The 19,583-nt window shown below is 47.6% G+C and overlaps 2 protein-coding genes across 2 annotated transcripts; one reads left to right on the top strand and one right to left on the bottom strand.

Annotated features, from left to right (window-relative positions):
* Nucleotides 1–1,280: 1,280 nt before the first annotated feature.
* On the top strand, nt 1,281–2,136 carry LOC122331658 (gastrula zinc finger protein XlCGF7.1-like; the record flags this gene model as incomplete). The annotated part of the gene is made up of 2 exons (XM_043229164.1): nt 1,281–1,673; nt 1,720–2,136. Coding segments are annotated over 2 exons (810 nt in total), but the record flags the coding sequence as incomplete, so codon positions are not given.
* Nucleotides 2,137–15,899: 13,763 nt separating this feature from the next.
* Nucleotides 15,900–19,111, bottom strand: LOC122331548 (transcription factor Sox-8-like). The gene is made up of 3 exons (XM_043229060.1): nt 18,552–19,111; nt 17,822–18,039; nt 15,900–17,035 (listed from the first exon to the last, which is right to left on the bottom strand). The coding sequence occupies exons 1-3, from the start codon at nt 18,926–18,928 to the stop codon at nt 16,377–16,379; spliced, it is 1,254 nt and encodes a 417-aa protein (XP_043084995.1). The 5' UTR covers nt 18,929–19,111; the 3' UTR covers nt 15,900–16,376.
* Nucleotides 19,112–19,583: the final 472 nt, after the last annotated feature.

Here is a 19,583-nt window from a genome sequence, read left to right as displayed (position 1 = left end):
GGCTGGGGATGGAGAAACGGAGCTTTCATTTGAGTCAATTGATTCAGTTGATTCAGTGATTCGAAGCTTGAACACACACGATGTAAACACAACGGAAATATAAACGTGTTACTCTCATAAACCTGTCTCAAACCAGCAGTGCCCTGCACTCCTAATACATGTTATTTTGTAATAGTTTATTAGCTTGTCTGTGCTAGGTTATGAACTAGCACTTATCAGTGTGCTGACTACTGAACTAGGGAGCTGATTGGGGCTTGAATGTTTCTCTCTTATCTTGAATGACTGCTGGAGATCCTCCTGACACACACAGGTATAAAGATGGCGTTCATCAAGGAGGAGAGTGAAGACGTGGAGATTGGAGACGCCAAGATCAAGAAGTGTTCAGTCTGAAACAAGAAGACGGCGAGGAACAAACAGGTTGGCTTTTATTCTTATTAATCTTATTGATCCTTATTAACACGTCCAGCTCTAAAGAAATGATGACATGCGGCCTATTCAATCAGAAAACAGTTTAGTTCAACATTCAAACACAGTTTTACTTCTGGATTGAAAACTATGAAAAACAGCTATATACAAACTTATAAGAAAGAGAAAGAACTGAAATCAGTGAAAATAAATATCCAGTCTTTTCAGTTAGTTCAGTATCTTCCACGCTATCATCAACTGAGAGTTTAAATCGTTGTTTGACGTGCCTTAACATTTACGGTAAGTTTAGCTTGTATTCAATACAATGGCACTTTTTGGACTTGGCTTTTATATAGTCAGGCATTTATTGCTATTCTCTTTTTTTTTAACCAATTGTTGACCGCTTTATTTCTAAAAACTATAATTGATGTCAATAATCGGTGCTCCAATGCGATTTATTTCTTACATAAAAATGATCAAACATTACAGTTTCCCCTGGAAAATCTGGAAGTAACTACAAATGTTCTCTCTCTTAAACGACTCTGTCTTAAAAAACACTCCTAATTCTGGTCCCTGGGAGGTCCACTGAGACACCTTTTCACTGTTCAGCTGTTTAACCCGTCCTTCTGGTTAAATCTCAGGGGACATGTGCTTGCTCCTGTGAGATCTGTGTCGAGAGCCAAAGAAGTCTCCCTGGGATTACAGGTTCCAGCAACTTTGTGAATTGATTACATTTCATATTTCTCTTTAGACCTGGTGCCGCTGAAAGAGGAGAGTCAGGATCTCGGTCATGTGGATGAAGAACACGAATATTATAAACCACGGTTCGCGACTGGAGGAAAGGATCTCAGCATCTCCAAGACTGAACATACGGGCGTAACATCGAAGACCACGTGGAAAGTGGAGACCGAGCGAGACCTTTCGCCTGCCAGCAGTGCGGAAGAAGCTTCGGTCACAAAAAGACCCTCAACAGACACCTGAAAGTCCACTCCAGAGCCAAGTCGCTGGCCTGCCAGCAGTGCGGGAAGAGCTTCTCCGATAAGACCAAACTGGACAACCACACGAGGGTCCACACCGGAGAGAGACCCTTCACCTGCTCTGAGTGCGGCAAGAGCTTCACGCAGAAGAAGCACCTCACGACCCACATGACGGTGCACACTAGACAGTGCCCTCACTCCTGCAAGCAGTGCGGCAAGAGCTTCTCCCAGAAAGGGAACCTCAAGACGCACATGAGGACCCACACCGAGAAAAGCCCTTCGCGTGCGCCAGTGCGGAAAGAGATTCACGCACAAGAAAACCTCAACGTCCACGCAGGATCACACGGTCAGGCTGAAGGAGAACCTCGGCGCGGGCGAGACAGGGGCTTCGTGTCACCGTGCAGGAGAAGCTTCCAGGACAGCCGAAAGCCTCAAGAGTCACGTGGACGACTCACGCCAGGGACAGCCCCTTCATGCGCGAGCTCTGCGGAGGAGCTGCGCCAGCCGGGCGAGCCTTGAGCGCCACGTGGGGATCCACTCCGGAGAGAAGCCCTTCGTCTGCCCTCAGTGCGGAAAGAGCTTCCCCTACAAAGGGAACCTGAAGATTCACGTCCGAGCTCACAGCGGAGAGAGGCCTTACGCCTGCGTGCGCTGCCACAAGAGCTTCATGTATCACTCGGGCTTGAGACATCACTTACAGACGGACACGCACCGCCAGAGCGAGCTGCACGCCGAGAGCGGCCCGCACTCCTGAGTCTCCTCTGAGAGACACGGCTCCATCACGAAACCAGGCCACGCGCCTGCCTTCAGGTTCTGTCGTTAAAGTGTGACTGCTGTATCGACTTTTATACACTTTACTGACGACTGCTGTACGTGGGAGACCGACATCTGACCAGTCAGAGCAGAGGACGGGGCAGAACTGCTTTGAACCAGTAGTCTGAGCATCGATGGAAAACGGGGGGACGTTGAACATGTATTTTGAGGAAGCAAAAGCGTTTTTTCACCTTGAATGCAAGTAATCCTGCTGTAGGAGACACTCCCAAAACAGTACGAGGAGCCTTAAAGATGCACAGTAGGGGTATTCTCTCTATTCAGAGACAAAGTAACGACTTTACGAACACGACAGAGAACTGTAGACGAGTAGAAACGTATCTGAATGTGTTTTTCTGAAATAGTCTCTTACAGGTCGTCCTACAGACCTACGCCCTACGAGACGCTTCTGTGAGACCAATGTTTTGGGGTTTTTGTGCATGGCTTTTTGTTTCATCGATCAAGTTAAACAAGATAAATGTCAAACTCTCATTTTGGGATAAACTGTCCCTTTAAGACATATTTATTACATTCCAATGTCAACTCTCTCTCTCTTTCTCTCTCTCTATAAATATATAAATTGTTGTTTTGTTTTAGTTTTCTTACACTAAAGCAGTTTGAGCACTTTTTTCCAGTAAAACAGAAGTATTTGTGTTTTTGTTGCTGCACAGAACAATCAGTTATTTAAACTGTTGAATCAGTGCAAAATAATCGAATGTAATCTATTTTCTTTCAGCAGTTCACCAGAGGAGGGCATCCAAACATCATTTAAAATAAATACTGAAATATAATACATTTCAACTTCAGAGAATATTGATAAGTCAATGAATCATTAATGCTGCACTCAATAAAATATAATATTGATACTTGGTGATTGTTGAATGTTTTTGTCTTTGTCCCTAATAAAGGTTTCATTTCGTTGACAAGTATTTTATAATTAGTAATAAACTAATAGTATCCTAAATGGTTTCTGCACTTATGGTTGTTTTACCTTTCAGGGGGATGATTTAATTGTACTTATTTTAAGAACATCACTGGACAACATATTTTAATGTATACTATACCACATATGATTTTTTGATGCGTAGGACTTTTATTTTGTCCGAGTGATGTGACGTCATAAATCCGCGCCGCGATTCAAGTAAAGAAAGGTTTGTGGTTTTAGCCATTTAATCGATACAACCAGTTGGACCAATCGTAGAGCTTTTAATGGGTGATGTGAAATGTATTATTATTTAATGTGTTAGTGCTCTAACAGTCGAGAAAAGCGCATCAGCACAACTAACAGAACAGATGAATCGGTTGAATCAAAACGATTCAGTGATTCGAAGCGTCTGAATCACAAACTCTTACAAACCAGTATTTAACATTGCGTTCATTAAAAGTTGTAAATGTACAAAAATAACCAATATAAATCATAAATTCTGAACGTTGTAGATTATTTTAAGACATGCTTGACATGAACAAAACTACAACCACAGTAGTTATTATTACAATTTATTCAGGCATTTTGTTTGAATATTTATAATGGCTTCTAGTTTCTCCACCAAACAGCGACTCTATAGGTTGCTTGTGCAAGCACCTTATTACGACCTGTTTGTACATTTTAAAGTTATGCGCCCTCTGGCAGGCGTAAAAATAAGGACGCCTTGCGTCTGTTCACATGAAATGATGAAGACTGTCATTACTAGGGCCGGGATAAATCAATAAATCCATTCTGAGCTTTTCCGAATGATTCGTGATTCCTCTGGAATCGATTCTGAACCACAGATGGCGCTGTCTTCTCTCGAATCCTTACACACTTGAGCCTAAAATAATCAAACGGTTGAAGCACAGTACAAGGGTGTTCACCGTGAGCTGCGTTGAAATACACGGCAGACATGAACAAACGTGAGGCGTTTCTTTCTACAGATATCAACCTCGTATCGTGTCACACGTGGAGATGCTGCGCAACGACTGGGAAAGTTTATAATGGGCAGAATGACAATAACACGTGAACCTAGCAGCGGCGGAGAGGGCTTCGACAGGCCGTAGAGATAGTCTGCTGACAGCTGAAAGAGACGCGCTTCAACACTTTCCCGAATTCATCCATATGTCGAGCATTTTTCCACATCTCTTCCTCGTGCCCCTGCTTAGCCCCTAAAGCCCCCAACAGCTGAGATTGGTTCTAGCTGGGCTGCAGCTGTTTCCCGCGCTTACAGCTGCAAGTCGTGCGCTAACTGTTGCCGGCGCTGCCTGCCTGAAACGCTGCTCGTCCGTTCGTTTGCGTTCATCTACCCTTTATCTTTGTTAGCGTTTCGAACGTGAAGAACCGTTCTCATTTTTCTGTTGTCGGACCATGGAACAAACATAGACGCGTGACTAAACGCTGTCCGTTAAGTAGAAGATACACCCAGGATGAATGGCTGTGAACCTTGTGTTTGTGTGTGTGTGTGTGTGTGTGTGTGTGTGTGTGTGTGTGCAACAGCAACTCAACAACACTTCTTAACAGTGAAAGTTTGTGCATCTGTTTGAACATCTGACAGCTGGGACAAGTTGTGTAACTCAAGAACTAGTCTGACCAACTCTGAGTTAACCAAGAGGTCATCTAAATGATCATTTATTTAATGACCCATTGGTCCAAAGACAAGTTCAGGGGTGTAGGTGATGCTGAACGTGGGTCTTTTTAAAAGTTCGCTTCATCCGTTTCAATTTGATCCTCATGAAAGTGAAGTGAAGTGAAAGAAACTGATTGATGGGAAGAACTTAATTATGCTCGATTTTAGTTTCAACTCAAACTGAATTGAAAGCATTTGTAAACTCTTTTTCAGTTATTAGAAACGTCGTGAGTTTGATAATAGCGTCTATAAAACTCTTTTTCCATCGCAAAAAATATATCCAAATTACGACCTAAGCTTTCAGAGTCAAGTGGAAGTAATAGAAAGTAGTACCAGAAATGACAGTTCCATGAAACTAATTTTATGTTGATATTTATATTTCCTTGTAATGGTAGAATGTTCCCATGTCATTTTGTTCAAGATTGGCCAATAAGCACTTGGGAGTGGAAATAAATCAGGAGGGTGGCAGAAGGCCACTGGAAGAGGTTGCCCTTCCTGCCGAGATCACTTCCTGTGAGACGTCGTGATGAGTGACAGTCACACTCACACTTACATGAACAAGAAATCATCCTGTTTTTACTGCTATTGTGTTCCATCTTACAATAACACATAATAAAAAAGATTTTCTTGACTTCAGTTACCATAGGTTAGACTTTTCTGTCCCGATTGCTCTCTATGTGATTGTGCTAAATTAAATGTTATTACAATATACTCACGTGCACATGCTCTCGAATGGCCTGAAGGACTCTCCACACGGCCAATGCAGGTGTTGGGAGTTCAGTAGATAGCACCTCACGGTGTTCCTTCTAGTCATACGACAGAAAACACTCACGACAGCTTGGGATGAAGGACGTCTGATCTTCAGAGAGTTTTCTAGTTTGCTCTCTCACAAAAGCTCAGTTATCTTTAGTGGTCTTCTAGCAAAACATTTGCCAGCGTTTTATCAGACATTCACACCCGGGTTCTCAGTGTGCATATAATTTGCATGTTATTCACTGAGTTTAGTTTCAGGTGCTCAAAACAAGCCACGAGCAAAGATCACCGATTTCCAAAATGTCAAATTTCTGATGGTCCTGCAGCAACATTAGTCACTGAGACGAATACGGGAGCAATAATAGCATGTTTCTGCTCACGCTAAACGTTCACGATGCACGTTCTAGGTTTGAAGTAACAAGCATCGTTTTCTAACAAACCTGTTTTCGCTTCTTTACGAGATGACACTTCGGTATTCCTTCATCAAATTTAATTAAGTCTACTTAAACATCTACCCATCATTTTAGCTCGCGGTGCCGAGAGATGGTGTTTAATCCCCATAATGCTTGTTGTGTTACGATAAAGGCTCACACATAAAATTCTTCAGGCTTCCTGTGTGTTTTTGTGCCAAACCGACGGGAGAGACTGCTTTTACTTCTAACCCGTTCTCTCTCAGATCTCTCACTTTCTCACTTCTGGTCTCTCTCTTTGTTTCTCCACCTCCGTCCTGTGAGAATATGAAAACTCTCAGCAAATGTTCCTCCCACGCACAGCATTCCAGGGGCAGTGAATATAGTCCCACACGCTGACGGAGGTCTGAACAATAGATGCATACCTGAACACACCTCCTGATTTATCTTCTGTTCTTTATCTAGCTGGGACTGCGTAGAAATGAACACGAGCTGAATTTAAGTTCGCTTTCATGATGTGCGTAACTGAATTTCAGTCGTGATCAGGAAAGGTGTATTGAGAAGAGCTAAGCTTAAAGATGCGGGCCGTTTTTTAAGGACTGTATTAGTTATCGCCCAAATCTTGCTGCAAATACAGTGATGTTTAGTGAAACTTTAACTTATTTTTCTGTTATGAAATCCAAAAAGTGGCACCAGAGAAAGTTGATTCATGTCGGTTTCATTTCCCTTGCAAATCAGTCCTGAGTTCCCAGAATCCTCAAGCTCTCAACAAATCCACCAGGCTTCTCCTCCTAAAACAACACACACATTTTTCATGTTTTATAGATACTCTCCATAGACTTCATGGTTTTTCTACTGCATAAACTTTATTTCCAATCTTCTTATCCTGAACTTACCGCTTTCTGCATTTAAAAAAAAATCCCCAAAAAACTTAATTCTATATTATTTAAAAGCTGTTTGTCTTGAACCTACTGGTACTACTGTACTTGTGGGTGGGGAAATGTGCAAACACATACAAACAGTCAGTTTTTGTTTTAATAATGGAAGAGATGTTTTATGTAGATGCTTTTGTAGATCTAAGCTTAAATCTCATAGAAAGACTTTGACCTTTTCTTGTTTACCCATGGATAAAGACATCACAGTCATCCACAATTACCAAGTAACGTCTTATATTCAATTCATTAATCATCACACTCAACAAAATCCACCCACATGTTTGTTCAGAACTGTTCTGGCTTGTATACGGCGCTTGGTTTGTGCATATTTCTCTCCTGATTCAGAGGAGACGGATAGATTATGGACTTCTATATTTCCATATCCTAAGGTAACAGTTCCTTTCAGTCGGTCACTCCGAGTCACGCCGGATGACCGATTTAATTGGGATCTCGCCGAGAGACCAATCTACTTCGAGTGTATCTAAACAAGCCAATTGAAGATTGGCATGCGCTTAATCGCATCCAGCTGCCGCTGATCACAGCGCCGCGTGTATAAATAAGCAGCGGGTGCAGCGCATATTCAGCTTTTCGCCTCGAGCCGAGCGTGACTGTTCCGCCTCAAAGACGATCTACGAGTGTTGGAGTACGCGCGCTTCAGCGGAGGTCGCTTTCCTGCGCCGAGTGGATTGCCACAATCAGGCTGCACTACCCCTGTTTGTGTGCAAAACGGCTATCCCCTGTTGCCGCAGCACTAAAAGAGCATTCGCGGGTGCGCTTTTTTAAGACGACGCTACGCCTGGCAAACTCGACGCTGCCTTGGAAGACAGCGTGGGTCTTGCTTCAGACTACGCACACCCGCAGGTTTCTGGACGCGGTTGTTACCTGGTGTTAGGTGATGGTCACAATCGCTGCCTCGTGTGCCTGGGCTTAGCACGCTGAGGTGGCGGTTGTGGATGAATCATTTCCTCGCGGGAGATGGTCATCTCGGAGTGATGGGCGGGCTCTGTCGCCTTGAAAAAGGAGGCGGAGCTTGTGTTTGCTCGACTTGGTTCTCATTCTGGCTGCAGACAGGTGGGCTCCATTTCGTTGTGACACAAAGCTTAAACTCTGCAACCAGTGGAGCTGCAAAGGGGCAGTCTGGACCTCACGTGGGGTATCAGCTGTACCTCTTGGGCTCCCTGATGATCAGAAGTCAATCGCTGCATCGGAAGGTGAGCCAGACATTTCTGGAAGTGAAGATCCGGTTGCTCTGCGCCTACCAGGCGTTGAATGTACTGGATACAGATCTAGAAATGGTGGCTATGCTTGCCCAGGCCGCCGAGGTGATCGATCAAGTGAAACCTCCACTGCTTCCCGGCCCTCGAGGCTGGACGATTGGTATTTAAGGGTGGCTTGCGCTGGTTCTCAGGGCCCCACCCTGGTACCTTTCTTCCCGGAAGTGCATGAGGAGCTTACTGGGATGTGGAAAGCACCTTTCACTGCCAGAAACTGCCCCAGTGGCTCCTCCTCCTTCACCACCCTGACAGTGGCACAGCCAGGAGTTACGGTGATCGCCCCAGTGGAGCGGTCAGTTGGGATGCAGCTGTGTCCCAATGCCGCTTCCGCTTAGTGCGGTGATCCTGTGCTCCTCTCCCGGGCCTGCAGGTACTCGCCGGCTCTGAACGGCAGTGCCTTGTGCGGCCTGTGGACAAGCTGCGCCTGCAGTACACGCTTTGGCGTTGTTGCAGGTTCATCAGGCCAAGGCACTGAAGGATCTGCACAGGGGTGGTCATGACCTGGAAGTTCTGAAAGAACTCTGTATCGCGATGGACCTCGCGCCACGAGCGACGGCAAGGTCACAACGCGGTCTCTGGGTTGTGCGATGGCCACTACGGTGGTCCAGAAACGCCATCTGTGGCTGTGTCTGGTCGACATGCGCGAGGTAGACAAGACACGCTTCCTTGAATGCCCCCATGTCCCAGACCGCCACTTCGGCGACGCAGTGGAGAACTTTGCCCAGCAGTTCTCCGCTGCCCAGAAGCAGACTGAGGTAAGAAACATCCTGCCTCGGCGTGCAGCTGCTGCCTTCACCCAGCCGCCGACGCCCACCTCAGCCAGCTCGTCGCCGAGGGTGCCCCTGCTGCCGCCACCGCTCCCGCGCAGTCAACGCAGCAGCCCCCATCTAGGCAGCACCGTGGAGCTGGCAGCAGGGCAGCCACCCAGCCTGTCCAGGCTCCTGCCAAACCTGGAGGAAAGCGCAGGTGCAAGAGGCCCTCAGATCCGGGATGGAGGGAGCTGCTCTGCCGGGCAGAGAATGTTGCCGCTACCTAAAACCTCCTCGACAAGGGCGGTTTCTCTGTCTCTGGGTCCCCAGGAGAGCGAGGAGTTGAGCGGGCCAGTTCCGCGCCACTCACGCCTCCTTGGGCTAATATGCAGCAGTGGGAAGACTGGGAGGACGAACCAACAGCCTACCCGCCTCACTTCTGCGGGATGCAGGTAAGAGTTGCACACACTCAGACCCCGCTCGACCGCCACGAGACGCCCGAGCCGGGTCCCTGCACTCCCCTCGCTGCCCCATCGCCTGCACACGCGGTGGTTCCGCCGAGCCGCTAGTTCGGTCCTGGATGCCTGGTTGAATCTTCCCAGGCTATCCCGGTGGCTCCTGCGAACCCTTCCGACTTCGGCTATATGATTCAGTTCATCCGCGCCCCCAAGTTCAGTGGGATCCGCTATATGTCAGTGAACAATGCGTGTGCCCCTGTCTTGTGGGCGGAGATTGCTGTCCTTCTAGTGAAGGCACGATAAAGCCGCTTCCTCCAGCCGATATGAGGTCGGGCTTACAGCCCATACTTCATAGTGCCCAAGAAAGGCGGTGGGTTATGACCAATCTTGATCTGTGAGTCCTGAATCGAGCACTCCTGCTCAGGATGTTGACACAGAAACGCCTATTCAGTGCGTCCGTCCCCAGGATTGGTTGCAGCGATCGACCTGAAGGACACGTGACTTTCGCGGTGTCGATTCTTCCATGCCACAGGCCATTCCTGAGGTTGGCGCTCAAGGTCGAGCATATCAGCACAAGTCCTACCCTTCGGCTCTCCCTGTCGCCACGCTGCCTTCATGCAAGTCGCGAAGCAGCCCTTTGCTCCACTGAGAGAGTAAGGCGCTCGCATTCTCAACCAACTGGATGACTGGCTCAGTCCCGGGCCCAGCTGTGCGAACACAGGATCTGGTGCTACAGCACCTCAGCCAGTTGGGGTTTCAGGTCAACCAGGAGAAGAGCAAACTCTGCCCAACGCAGAGGATCTCTTTCTTGGGATGGAGCTGGATTCGATCGATCAGATGGCACACCTCACAGAGGAGCGTGCCAATTCGGTGTTGAACTGCTTCAATATGTTCAAGAGCAGGATGGCGGTCCCACTGAAATATTTTCAGAGGCTCCTGGGGCATATGGCAGCCGCGCCACAGTGATGCCGCTGGGACTAATCCATATGAGACCGCTTCAACATTGGCTACACGATCGAGTCCCGAGGTGGGCGTGGCAAAGTGGCACTCACCGGGTTCAAATAACACCGCCTGCCGCCAAACCTTCACCCCGTGGTCAGACCTCTCGCCCTTCGGCCGGAGTGCCCCTGGAGAAGGTCTCCAGGTATGCTGTGGTTTCACGGATGCCTCCACCACCGGCTGAGGGGCCACGCACAACGGGCATGCAGTGTCAGGGGTTTGACGGGCCTCAACTGCAATGGCACATCAACTGCCTAAAGTTGCTGGCAGTACATCTCGCCCCAGGCAGTCTCGAGAACTGCCTTCGAGGCCAGCATGTACTAGTCCGCACAGACAACATACTGACCGCTGCGTACATCAACCAACAAGGTGGTCTACGCCCCGTCGTATGTCGCAACTAGCTCCACCACCTCCTCCTCCTATGGAGTCGGAAGTTCTGAGGTCGCCGCCATTCACATTCCAGGAGTGTGCAACCAGGCAGCCGACGAGCTGTCGCGAAGTTGCACTACCCGGAGAATGGAGACTCCATCCCCGGCGGTTCAGCTGATTGGGAACGCTTTCCAGCCACTCAGGTAGACCTGTTTGCCTCTCCAGAGACTTCCCATTGCCCACTGGCACACAGCTGGCTGCGGGCCTTTGCAAGTATGTATTTCCCCAGTGAGCCTTCTTGCACAGACACTGTGCAAGGTCAGGAGGACTAGGAGCAGGTCTTGCTAGTAGCACCCTACTGGTGAAGACTTGGTTCCCAGAACTTGTGCTCCTCGCGACAGCCCCTCCTTGTCCGATCCTCTGAGGAAGGATCTTCTGACTCAGAGATGGGGCACTTTGGCACCCGCGTCCCAGACCTCTGGAAACTCCATGTCTGGTCCCTGGATGGGATGCGGAGGTTTCTAGGTGACCTACCTCAAGAGGTAGTCGACACCATTTCTTCGGCTAGAGTGCCAGTCCACGAGACAGGCCTATGCCTTGAAGTAGAGCCTGTTCGTCGAGTGGTGTTCTTCTCAGGTGAAGACCCCCGAATTGCCCTATCAGTCGTGCTTATCTTCTTGCAGCAAGGGTTGGAGCGAAGGCTGTCTCCTCCACCCTTAAAGTCTACGTGGCTGCAATCGCTGCAAATCATGACCCCATAGATGGGAGGTCTGTGGGTAAGCATGGCCGGATTATCAGGTTCCTGAGGGAAGCCAGGAGGTTGAATCCTCCACGGCTCCCAACAGTACCCTCTTGGGACCTGTCTGTAGTGCTGACAGCACTGCAGTAGGCTCCGCTTGAACCCTTGCCAGCAGTTGTGCTAAAGTTCTTTTATCTATGAAGACATTGCTCCTGCTCGCATTGGCCTCCATCAAGAGGGTAGGGGACCTGCAGGCTTTTTCGGTCGATTTATCTGCGCCTACAGTTTGGGCTCGCGGATTCCCAGGTACCACTGAGGCCACGGCCCGGCCACGCGCCCAAGGTTCCCACTACCCCTTCAGAGACCAGGTGGTGAACCTTCAAGCGCTGCCCCTGGAGGAGGCAGACCCAGCCCTGACGTTGCTTGTCCCGTCCCGAGCACTCCGATGCTACGCTGACCGACACAAAGCTTCAGGACCTCAGTCCAGCTCGCTTGTCACAGAGGCCGGCAGAAGGGGAGTGCCGCCTCCAAGCAGAGGATGGCTCACTGGATAGTGGACGCCATTACCCTAGCATACCAAGCACAGGGTATGCCCTGCCCCCCCTTCAGGTTGCGGGCACACTCAGCAAGTGTTGCATCGTCCTGGGCGGTGGCTCGTGGCACCTCGCTGACAGATTGTAGAGCTGCGGGCTGGGCGACCCCAACACGACTGCTAGATTCTATAGCCTACGTGGTGGAACCGGTATCCTCCTGTGTTCTCACCTCAAACTGGTAGAAGCACTGAGAGGCCCGGCTCGGGTCGGCTTGTTAACCGCCTCCAGAGCGCCCATACAGTAGACCCTGTCGAGCTCCTCCATTCCCCTCGGCAGCCAGATGTTGCGGAGCATCCGGCGCCAGGCCCTCTCGATGAATCCGTGAGAACCGGTGAGGGCTGGGAGCCATGTAAAGTACCCCAAGAGGACTTTATGTGTGTATTTCACGGCATAGCCTTAGAGCCCCGTGTTTCCCGGCAGACCTTCTGCCCGCCTAAGAGGGTTCAATCACCTCCAATTTTCCATATGCAAACTGAAATACTGTCCATATGCGTATTCGCTCCGAGACCTCCTACGGGAAGGCTGGACTTCCGACGCCCCTGTTCACTAGAACGTGGGACGCTTTCCCAGTGTTCCAGTCTTACGAATGGGTAGTGTTACAAAAGTAGCTGGCTTCTTGTGGTTGAGCCCGGCCTACGCCGATAGACTGAGGGGCTTGTGGGCTCCCACAGGACACTGGAAGAGGCAGCGCCCATGGCGCTTTGGTAGGGATCCAATTCGCCGGTCATCCGACGTGACTCGGAGTGACCGACTGAAAGGGAACGCCTCGGTTACGTGATGTAACCTCGCTCCCCTGAAGAAGGGAACGGAGACGCCACGCCCCGCCGCCACGGTGCTGCACCTCTGCTGAAGGGGCCGGGTCACTAGCTCGGCTCTCAGCGAAAAACCTGAATATGCGCTGCACCCGCTGCTTATTTATACACGCCGCTGTGATCAGCGGCAGCTGGATGCGATAGCGCATGCCAATCTTCAATTGGCTTGTTTAGATACACTGAAGTAGATTGGTCTCTCGGGCGAGATCCCAATTAAATCGGTCATCCGACGTGGCGTCTCCGTTCCTCTTCAGGGAACGAGGTTATACATACGCACCGAGACGTTTCATCATTAACTGATGGACTGGAGTGGTGTGGATTATTGAGATTATGGCTGGAGTTTGAGTAAATGTTTGTTTTTACGCCACATGGTCCAGTAGTGGCATTTTGATAAAACCTTATGGAGACCAATCAAAAATGTAAGATCTTAAAAATTTTGTTTGGGTGTAGCATTCGTAACTAGCTGTATGTGAAACATCTAGAAGCTTTACGGAACGTTGTTTGTGATCCCTCGCTTGTGCAGAAACTGTTAGTAATCAATGGTTCCTAAAGGAAGTCTAAATGCATGAAATGAGACCCGAGTGCCTTTATTTCATGCGCTTGAGTCACGTCTGCTCTCTCTTAAGAGTTCCTCCTCAAACTATCTGGCCAACGCAAGAGGAAACGAGAGTTTAACAGAGAAAACAAGTCTTCCTAAAGCCACCCACATCCCATCTGCTCATTAATTATCAGTTTTATTATTATCATCGCTGTTGTCACGATTATGAGCTGAAGTTTTCCTAATTGCCACACTGGTCATCGGGCTGTATTCCTGTTAAAGCGTACAGTACGGGGGGGAAATCCAGCCGTGTGCGTGTAATCATCCATTCACATCTCTCCTAATGACTGTCAGTTTTCCTGCCCCTCCATTTTCTGTCCAATTAATTCTTTTCTTACTTCCGGAGAAAGAGAGACAATAGAGCCCTCCAGCACATAATAGAATAGATCATTAAAATTCAGCAGTTCTTTGCGGTGGCACCGTGTTTCCTCCCGGACTGCTTGGCATGAATGCCAGACCCGCTTTGAATTCAACCTCGGCCCTCCGCTCTCAGTCTCTCCATGCTTTTCCCATGTAAAGATCGCCTCGAGAGTTTCTGTCCTGACAAACGCGCTCTCACGCATGACTACGGGTGAACACACGTCATTCTCTCAAACACGTCGCTAAGCAAAACCGCTATCATTTTTGCTCCGTGTAGCACGTTGGCGATTTAGAGCTGCATTCACAGACGAGAAGAAAGCAAGCTCGCTCGTGTGTCTATTCAGGCGCTGGAATAATTAAAGCGCTTGTAGAGTTGTTTATCATCCTCCGTTTTCCAAAGTCGTTACGGTAAACTGTTTATGTCTTAGAAAAAACATATTGCAATTAGTCGTGGTAGGAACACGACAGAAGCATTTGTCGAATAAAATCACGGCCGCCTGTCTTGACGCTAACAGCTGCTAATGTCACACTGGCAGCTGCTTCAAACAAGACACTTATTATTCCACAAAGTATAACAATCGTTCAATAGCTTCTGGTATACATATTTGCTCTGTATTTCCAGAAAACCTTAAAACGTTTCGAATGAACTGAATCTGTTTTTTCATCATTTTGACTCGGTAGCAGCTTAGTGAAAGTTTACACAACCCTTTTTCAAATAAATTTATTTTTCCTCCACAAATATTGCCAGCAATTACTGTTAGCATATTGTAAGAACGAACCTGTTAACAAAAGAGAAGATTCACAGCCAAGTCGTTTTTAAATTATACACAAGAATAAAACAATGTGGAGTAAACACTGTGTTTGAGCTTCACAGCCTAAAAGGTAGCCTAATTAAAAAGTTCAACGGATTGCTATACAATTAAAGAAACATATTTAAGTCAACGCCGACAAACGTGGTATCGATGACTGACGGTGTTAAAAATGCGATTATTAATGAGCTTACTGCAAACGAAGAGCCTTTGACGTGTTAAAGCGCTCACTAAAACGATGCACACGTAGAATAACAATGAGTGAACGATGAATGTCTTTAGTTAGTTGGTGACACGAAACCAGGTTCTGCTGCATCTGACACGTCACTCACGGATACCCCCCTCAGGAATGCTTTCAAAAAGATACGGCTGTTTATCAAAACCATTTCGGCCCTCCACCCTTTCAGCTTTTGTAAGTACTGTAAAACACAAATGAACGCTACAAGACGACAACACAACATAAATATATATGAAACAGTGAAGTAAAAATGAACACGTTTTAGGTAAAAAAAAAAAAAAGAAGAGGGTTAACCGGAGAGGTTCATTGGTCCCGATCCTGGAGCGTCCAGCAGTCCTCACAGAGGATTTCTGCTAGCTCCTTAACTTCGTTTAGCACCAACCGGCAATGTTCTGATGTGACGAAAAATCAGCAGAATCACTCATCGCTCGGTTAGTCGCCTCAAACCCCTTCAGAGACTGCCGTCCTTCCATTGGTGCAAAATGTTCTTGGATCAACGTCCTTGTACAACATTCCAAGCAACCAATCAGAATTCAGGGATACATTTCAGGAAATGTCAGGTTTAGCCTTACAACCAGAGTTTCTTTTGGATTTTTGGGTTAGGTTTAGGGCTAAGGTTAGGATCAACAAAAGATGTTGATGCATGAATAGGGTTAGGTATGGATTAAATTTGATCAAATCCAATTCTGATTCTTATCGGATCCCAGTTTGATTCAATGTGGTTTAAAAAATGAAGTCCGACATTTAAATATCAAAGATATTATTTTTGCGAAATTTTAAATTGCTACTGAATACCATGATCAGCCGAATCGAACTTGGTTAAGAGCTGTTTGTATGCAAAAATAGAGCGATTATGGATAAATTGATACTTTTTGTAAATGTTGTAGTGTAAAGGTTGTAGTTTTCTCACAGTTCTGAAGAGAAAACATTAAAACCTCATGGAATTTATGAAAGGAATGATTCAAAGACTCAAGATATCCGTCAGGGTTTCTGAACGAATCTCTTGAATGAATGATTAAAAAAAAATTTTGACCACAAAAAAAAAAAAGATGTGCACACAGAAATTGACAAGTGGAATGGAAATGTTCATTTTACGACAAATATCTGATTCTCGATTTTTGTGTTCAAAAAAATATACAAAATTGAAATCCATTTTCCTAAACGTGTTTTTGGCTTTTCCTGAATCACTACGGCACACCTATGTAAGTGTTTATATTGGGGCTATTTAGACCAGTTTGGGTAAGTACCGCAGCGGAGGAGCCCAGTACCTGTGTATTCAGACATAAACAGAAAGAAGTAGCTCCGCCCACAATGTTCTTCCGCAAGATGCACGCAGTTCTGTTTATTAACCGCAGGGGCGCCAAAACTTATGGCCTGCGGCTTTAATTATCCAATTGTGGAATCCCAACCCCATCCTGGAACGTCTTGCTTGGCGAAATCGTGGCGATCGTCCTTCATTATAGTACGGGACGTAGCACGCCGCGCCGGGCCTCACGGCCGGGAGAGCGTGGTGTAAACCGGCTGATCCCAGCTGGCCGAGGGACTGTGTGAGGGCGGCATGGGCAGGCCGTTGAGGATGTTGCTCCCGTATGGCCTCCGCGAGGAATGGAAGTAGGGGTACTGGTAGAGGCCGGACGGGTAGCCGGGGTACGGGCTGTAGTATCCCGAGCTCTGGAGGTCTGTATAGTCACACTGAGAGCTGGCGAAGGAGGCGGAGCCGGCCGAGGCCCGTGGCGCTGTAGACGCCGTGCCGGCCGAGTGCTCGCTGTAGTGACCCGGGCTCAGCTGCTCCGTTTTAATGTGCGCCCTGTGCTGACCGGCTTCGCTGGTGGCGGCCGGCGAGGACGCCGCGGGGCCCTTGCGGCTCCAGGAGGCCCCGCCGCCGTAGGGCGAAGCGTAGGAGCCGCCGCTCTGCCCGTCTGGAGCGTGGCCGCTCGGGGGCAGGTACTGGTCGAACTCGTGCACGTCGAAGGCCTCCATGTTGCTGATGACGTCCGTGCTCAGCTCCGAGATGTCCACGTTGCTGAAGTCGATGTTCTGTCGCGTGCCGTCGAGCAGGCGCCGGCCCTCGTGCTTGGGGTCTGGCTTTCCTCCGTGATGGAGGTCCGTTTTGGGCGTCGTGGGGGGTGTCGGGGGTCCATGAGGCTGGCCTGAGGATCATAGTAAATTTCTGTCATCGATTGAGATATTTATCAGACTTGTAGATATTTTTTGCCTTTCTAGCTTTATTTGATAGGAAAGCTAGGAAGCTGATATTAAAAAAAAGAACTGCAGAGAAGAGATCTGCCCACTAAAGTGTCAGTTTTTCCGAATACATAATCTGAATAAACAAGCTTCCATTGCTGCATGGTTTGTTGGAGTACGACGATATTCGACTGAGATCCAATTTCAAAAAATGTTAATATTGACAAAATATTGTCCGAATGAAGTAATGCATATTACCAATCAAAGATTAAGTTTAAATACATCTATGGTAGGAAATTTGCTAAATATCTGGGCAAAAAAATATATAAATAGATAATAAAAATCATTTTTATTATTTAAAGGTATTTTGGGCTGTGAGGGGTTTTGTGGTCCAGAGTCACATATGACACAAAAATATGTTGAAATATATATTTAATATATAATAAATATAATATTTGAAGTATTTTATTCAAAGATGCTGATTATTTTACAAAAGTATAAATATTGACGAATATCACTCTCGAAGATTCATAGCATTTCAAACTAATAAAAACAGCTGCTCTAACAAATAGTAGCGAAGTTTTTGGTAACGCTTTATTTTAAAGGAAGCCCAACAAATGATGCATGATTAGCCATCAGCCGAGGCCTACTCCTGTAGATGCATGACTATCTGGTGTGTGTGTGTGTGTGTGTGTGTGTGTGTGTGTGTGTGTGTGTGTGTGTGTGTGTGTGTGTGTGTGTGTGTGAGAGACCTGTGTGATCGGCCGGAGCCCCCAGTCGACCCATCCCCGGTTCAGCTTTATACATGTGCTGGGTGAGATCGGCGCCGGCCTCAGCCTCGCTCTGACCGGGCTTCACACTCTTTCGGCGCCTCGGCTGGTATTTGTAATCCGGGTGATCCTTCTTGTGCTGAACTCTCAGTCTCTCGGCTTCCTCCACGAACGGCCTCTTTTCACTCTCCGTCAGCAGCCTGTTGAGCGAGGTGCATTCGGTTAAAACATTTCTACTCTTGTTATAGTTAAGAAACAGAGAACTACATGCATTTAGTACGAGTGAATTAGACCCGGCGTGACAAAATATAACCCATTTTAGACCAAAAAATACTGCATCATGAAATGAAGAGATTTTGACTGTTGACTTTTTTATCATCCTCATACGTGTAGATTCAGTCATTTCACTTTCTTTTTTTTATGCGTTAAAGTAAAATAGCTGGTCGTGACCTTATGAGCCTGAGAAAATGCTCATTTTAGAAGAACATTTCAAAATACCGTTTAAATGCATTTAAATTTTTAAGCGATAATGCATAATTGCATGCAAGTGTCCCTAAAGCAAGTGCATGTAGTACATAACATCACTCAACACTTAGATGTGCAATCTAAATAAAGTTTAAGCACAAATGTGCTTAAGTTAACAATAGTAATAGCCATTATTATAAAGCGTTGCCTCTCCGCGCCACGCAGCTTGTGCGTAACACACTCTCACCTCCAGAGCTTCCCGAGGGTCTTGCTGAGCTCGGCGTTGTGCAGGTGCGGGTACTGATCCGCCAGCTTCCTGCGCGCCGCTTGCGCCCACACCATGAACGCGTTCATGGGTCTCTTGACGTGCGGCTTGCTCTTGATCGCGCCGCTGCCGCGCGCCGGCATGGGCACCAGGGACCAGTCGTAGCCCTTGAGCACCTGGGACACCGCGTCCCTGATGCACGCCGGGAAGCGCTCGTCCTCGCGCTCCAGCTTCGCGATCATGAGCGCCGCGGGGGACGCCGGCGCGTCCGAGTCGGACTCCTCGGGGGACATGGAGCTGGACGAGGCGGCGGGGCTGCACGGCGGCTCCGCGCCGGACTTATCCTGCTCCTCCGTCATGATGAGCGCTTCGGCGAGGTGTCCCGGGTTCAGACGCTGCTGCGGTCCATCCAGGAGCTCGGAGGCGCACTGACGGAGCTCAGGACGGGCAGCCGGACTTTGAGGCGCTCCTCCCGCGGACGCTCGTTGGCGGACGCTTCAGCCGTGATCGGCTCCGATTGGTTCAGCGCGCTTCACTGAACGAGGTCAGCTGATGAGTGTCACTCAGAGAGAAGCTCAGGGTGAAGGCAGGCCCCTAATTCACTTCTTTTCTTTTCTCGTGTGTGTTTGATTATGATCAAACATCGTTTTAAGAAACCCAAGCTGTTTTAGTAATCCACTAAATTCAGGTGTAAAACTGGTACACCAGAATAGTCAGATTTATTGAAGAAATGCATCGTTTTTTAAGTAACAATTTTTAATTCATAAGGGTTATTATTTTTATTATGTTGCCATGTTGAGAGAAATCATCAGAAACGATCTTACTGTGGTTCTAGACTGTAATATATATTTACTCATCACTGCACAAAACTGATTCAACCTTCCTCAAAATGAGGATCCTTAATCATCTCAATGTTCTTCATGCAATTTATTGAGGTGTGTTTTACTGATTTCCTGAGGACCATTACTTTTTTTACATTATATTTTACATTAGAACCCATAATATTAAAAATAA

Source organism: Puntigrus tetrazona, unplaced genomic scaffold (assembly GCF_018831695.1).
Source record: "Puntigrus tetrazona isolate hp1 unplaced genomic scaffold, ASM1883169v1 S000000001, whole genome shotgun sequence".
NCBI classification, from domain to species: Eukaryota; Metazoa; Chordata; class Actinopteri; order Cypriniformes; family Cyprinidae; genus Puntigrus; species Puntigrus tetrazona.
Note: the sequence above shows the minus strand (reverse complement) of the source record. Positions and strands in the feature narration are given on the sequence as shown.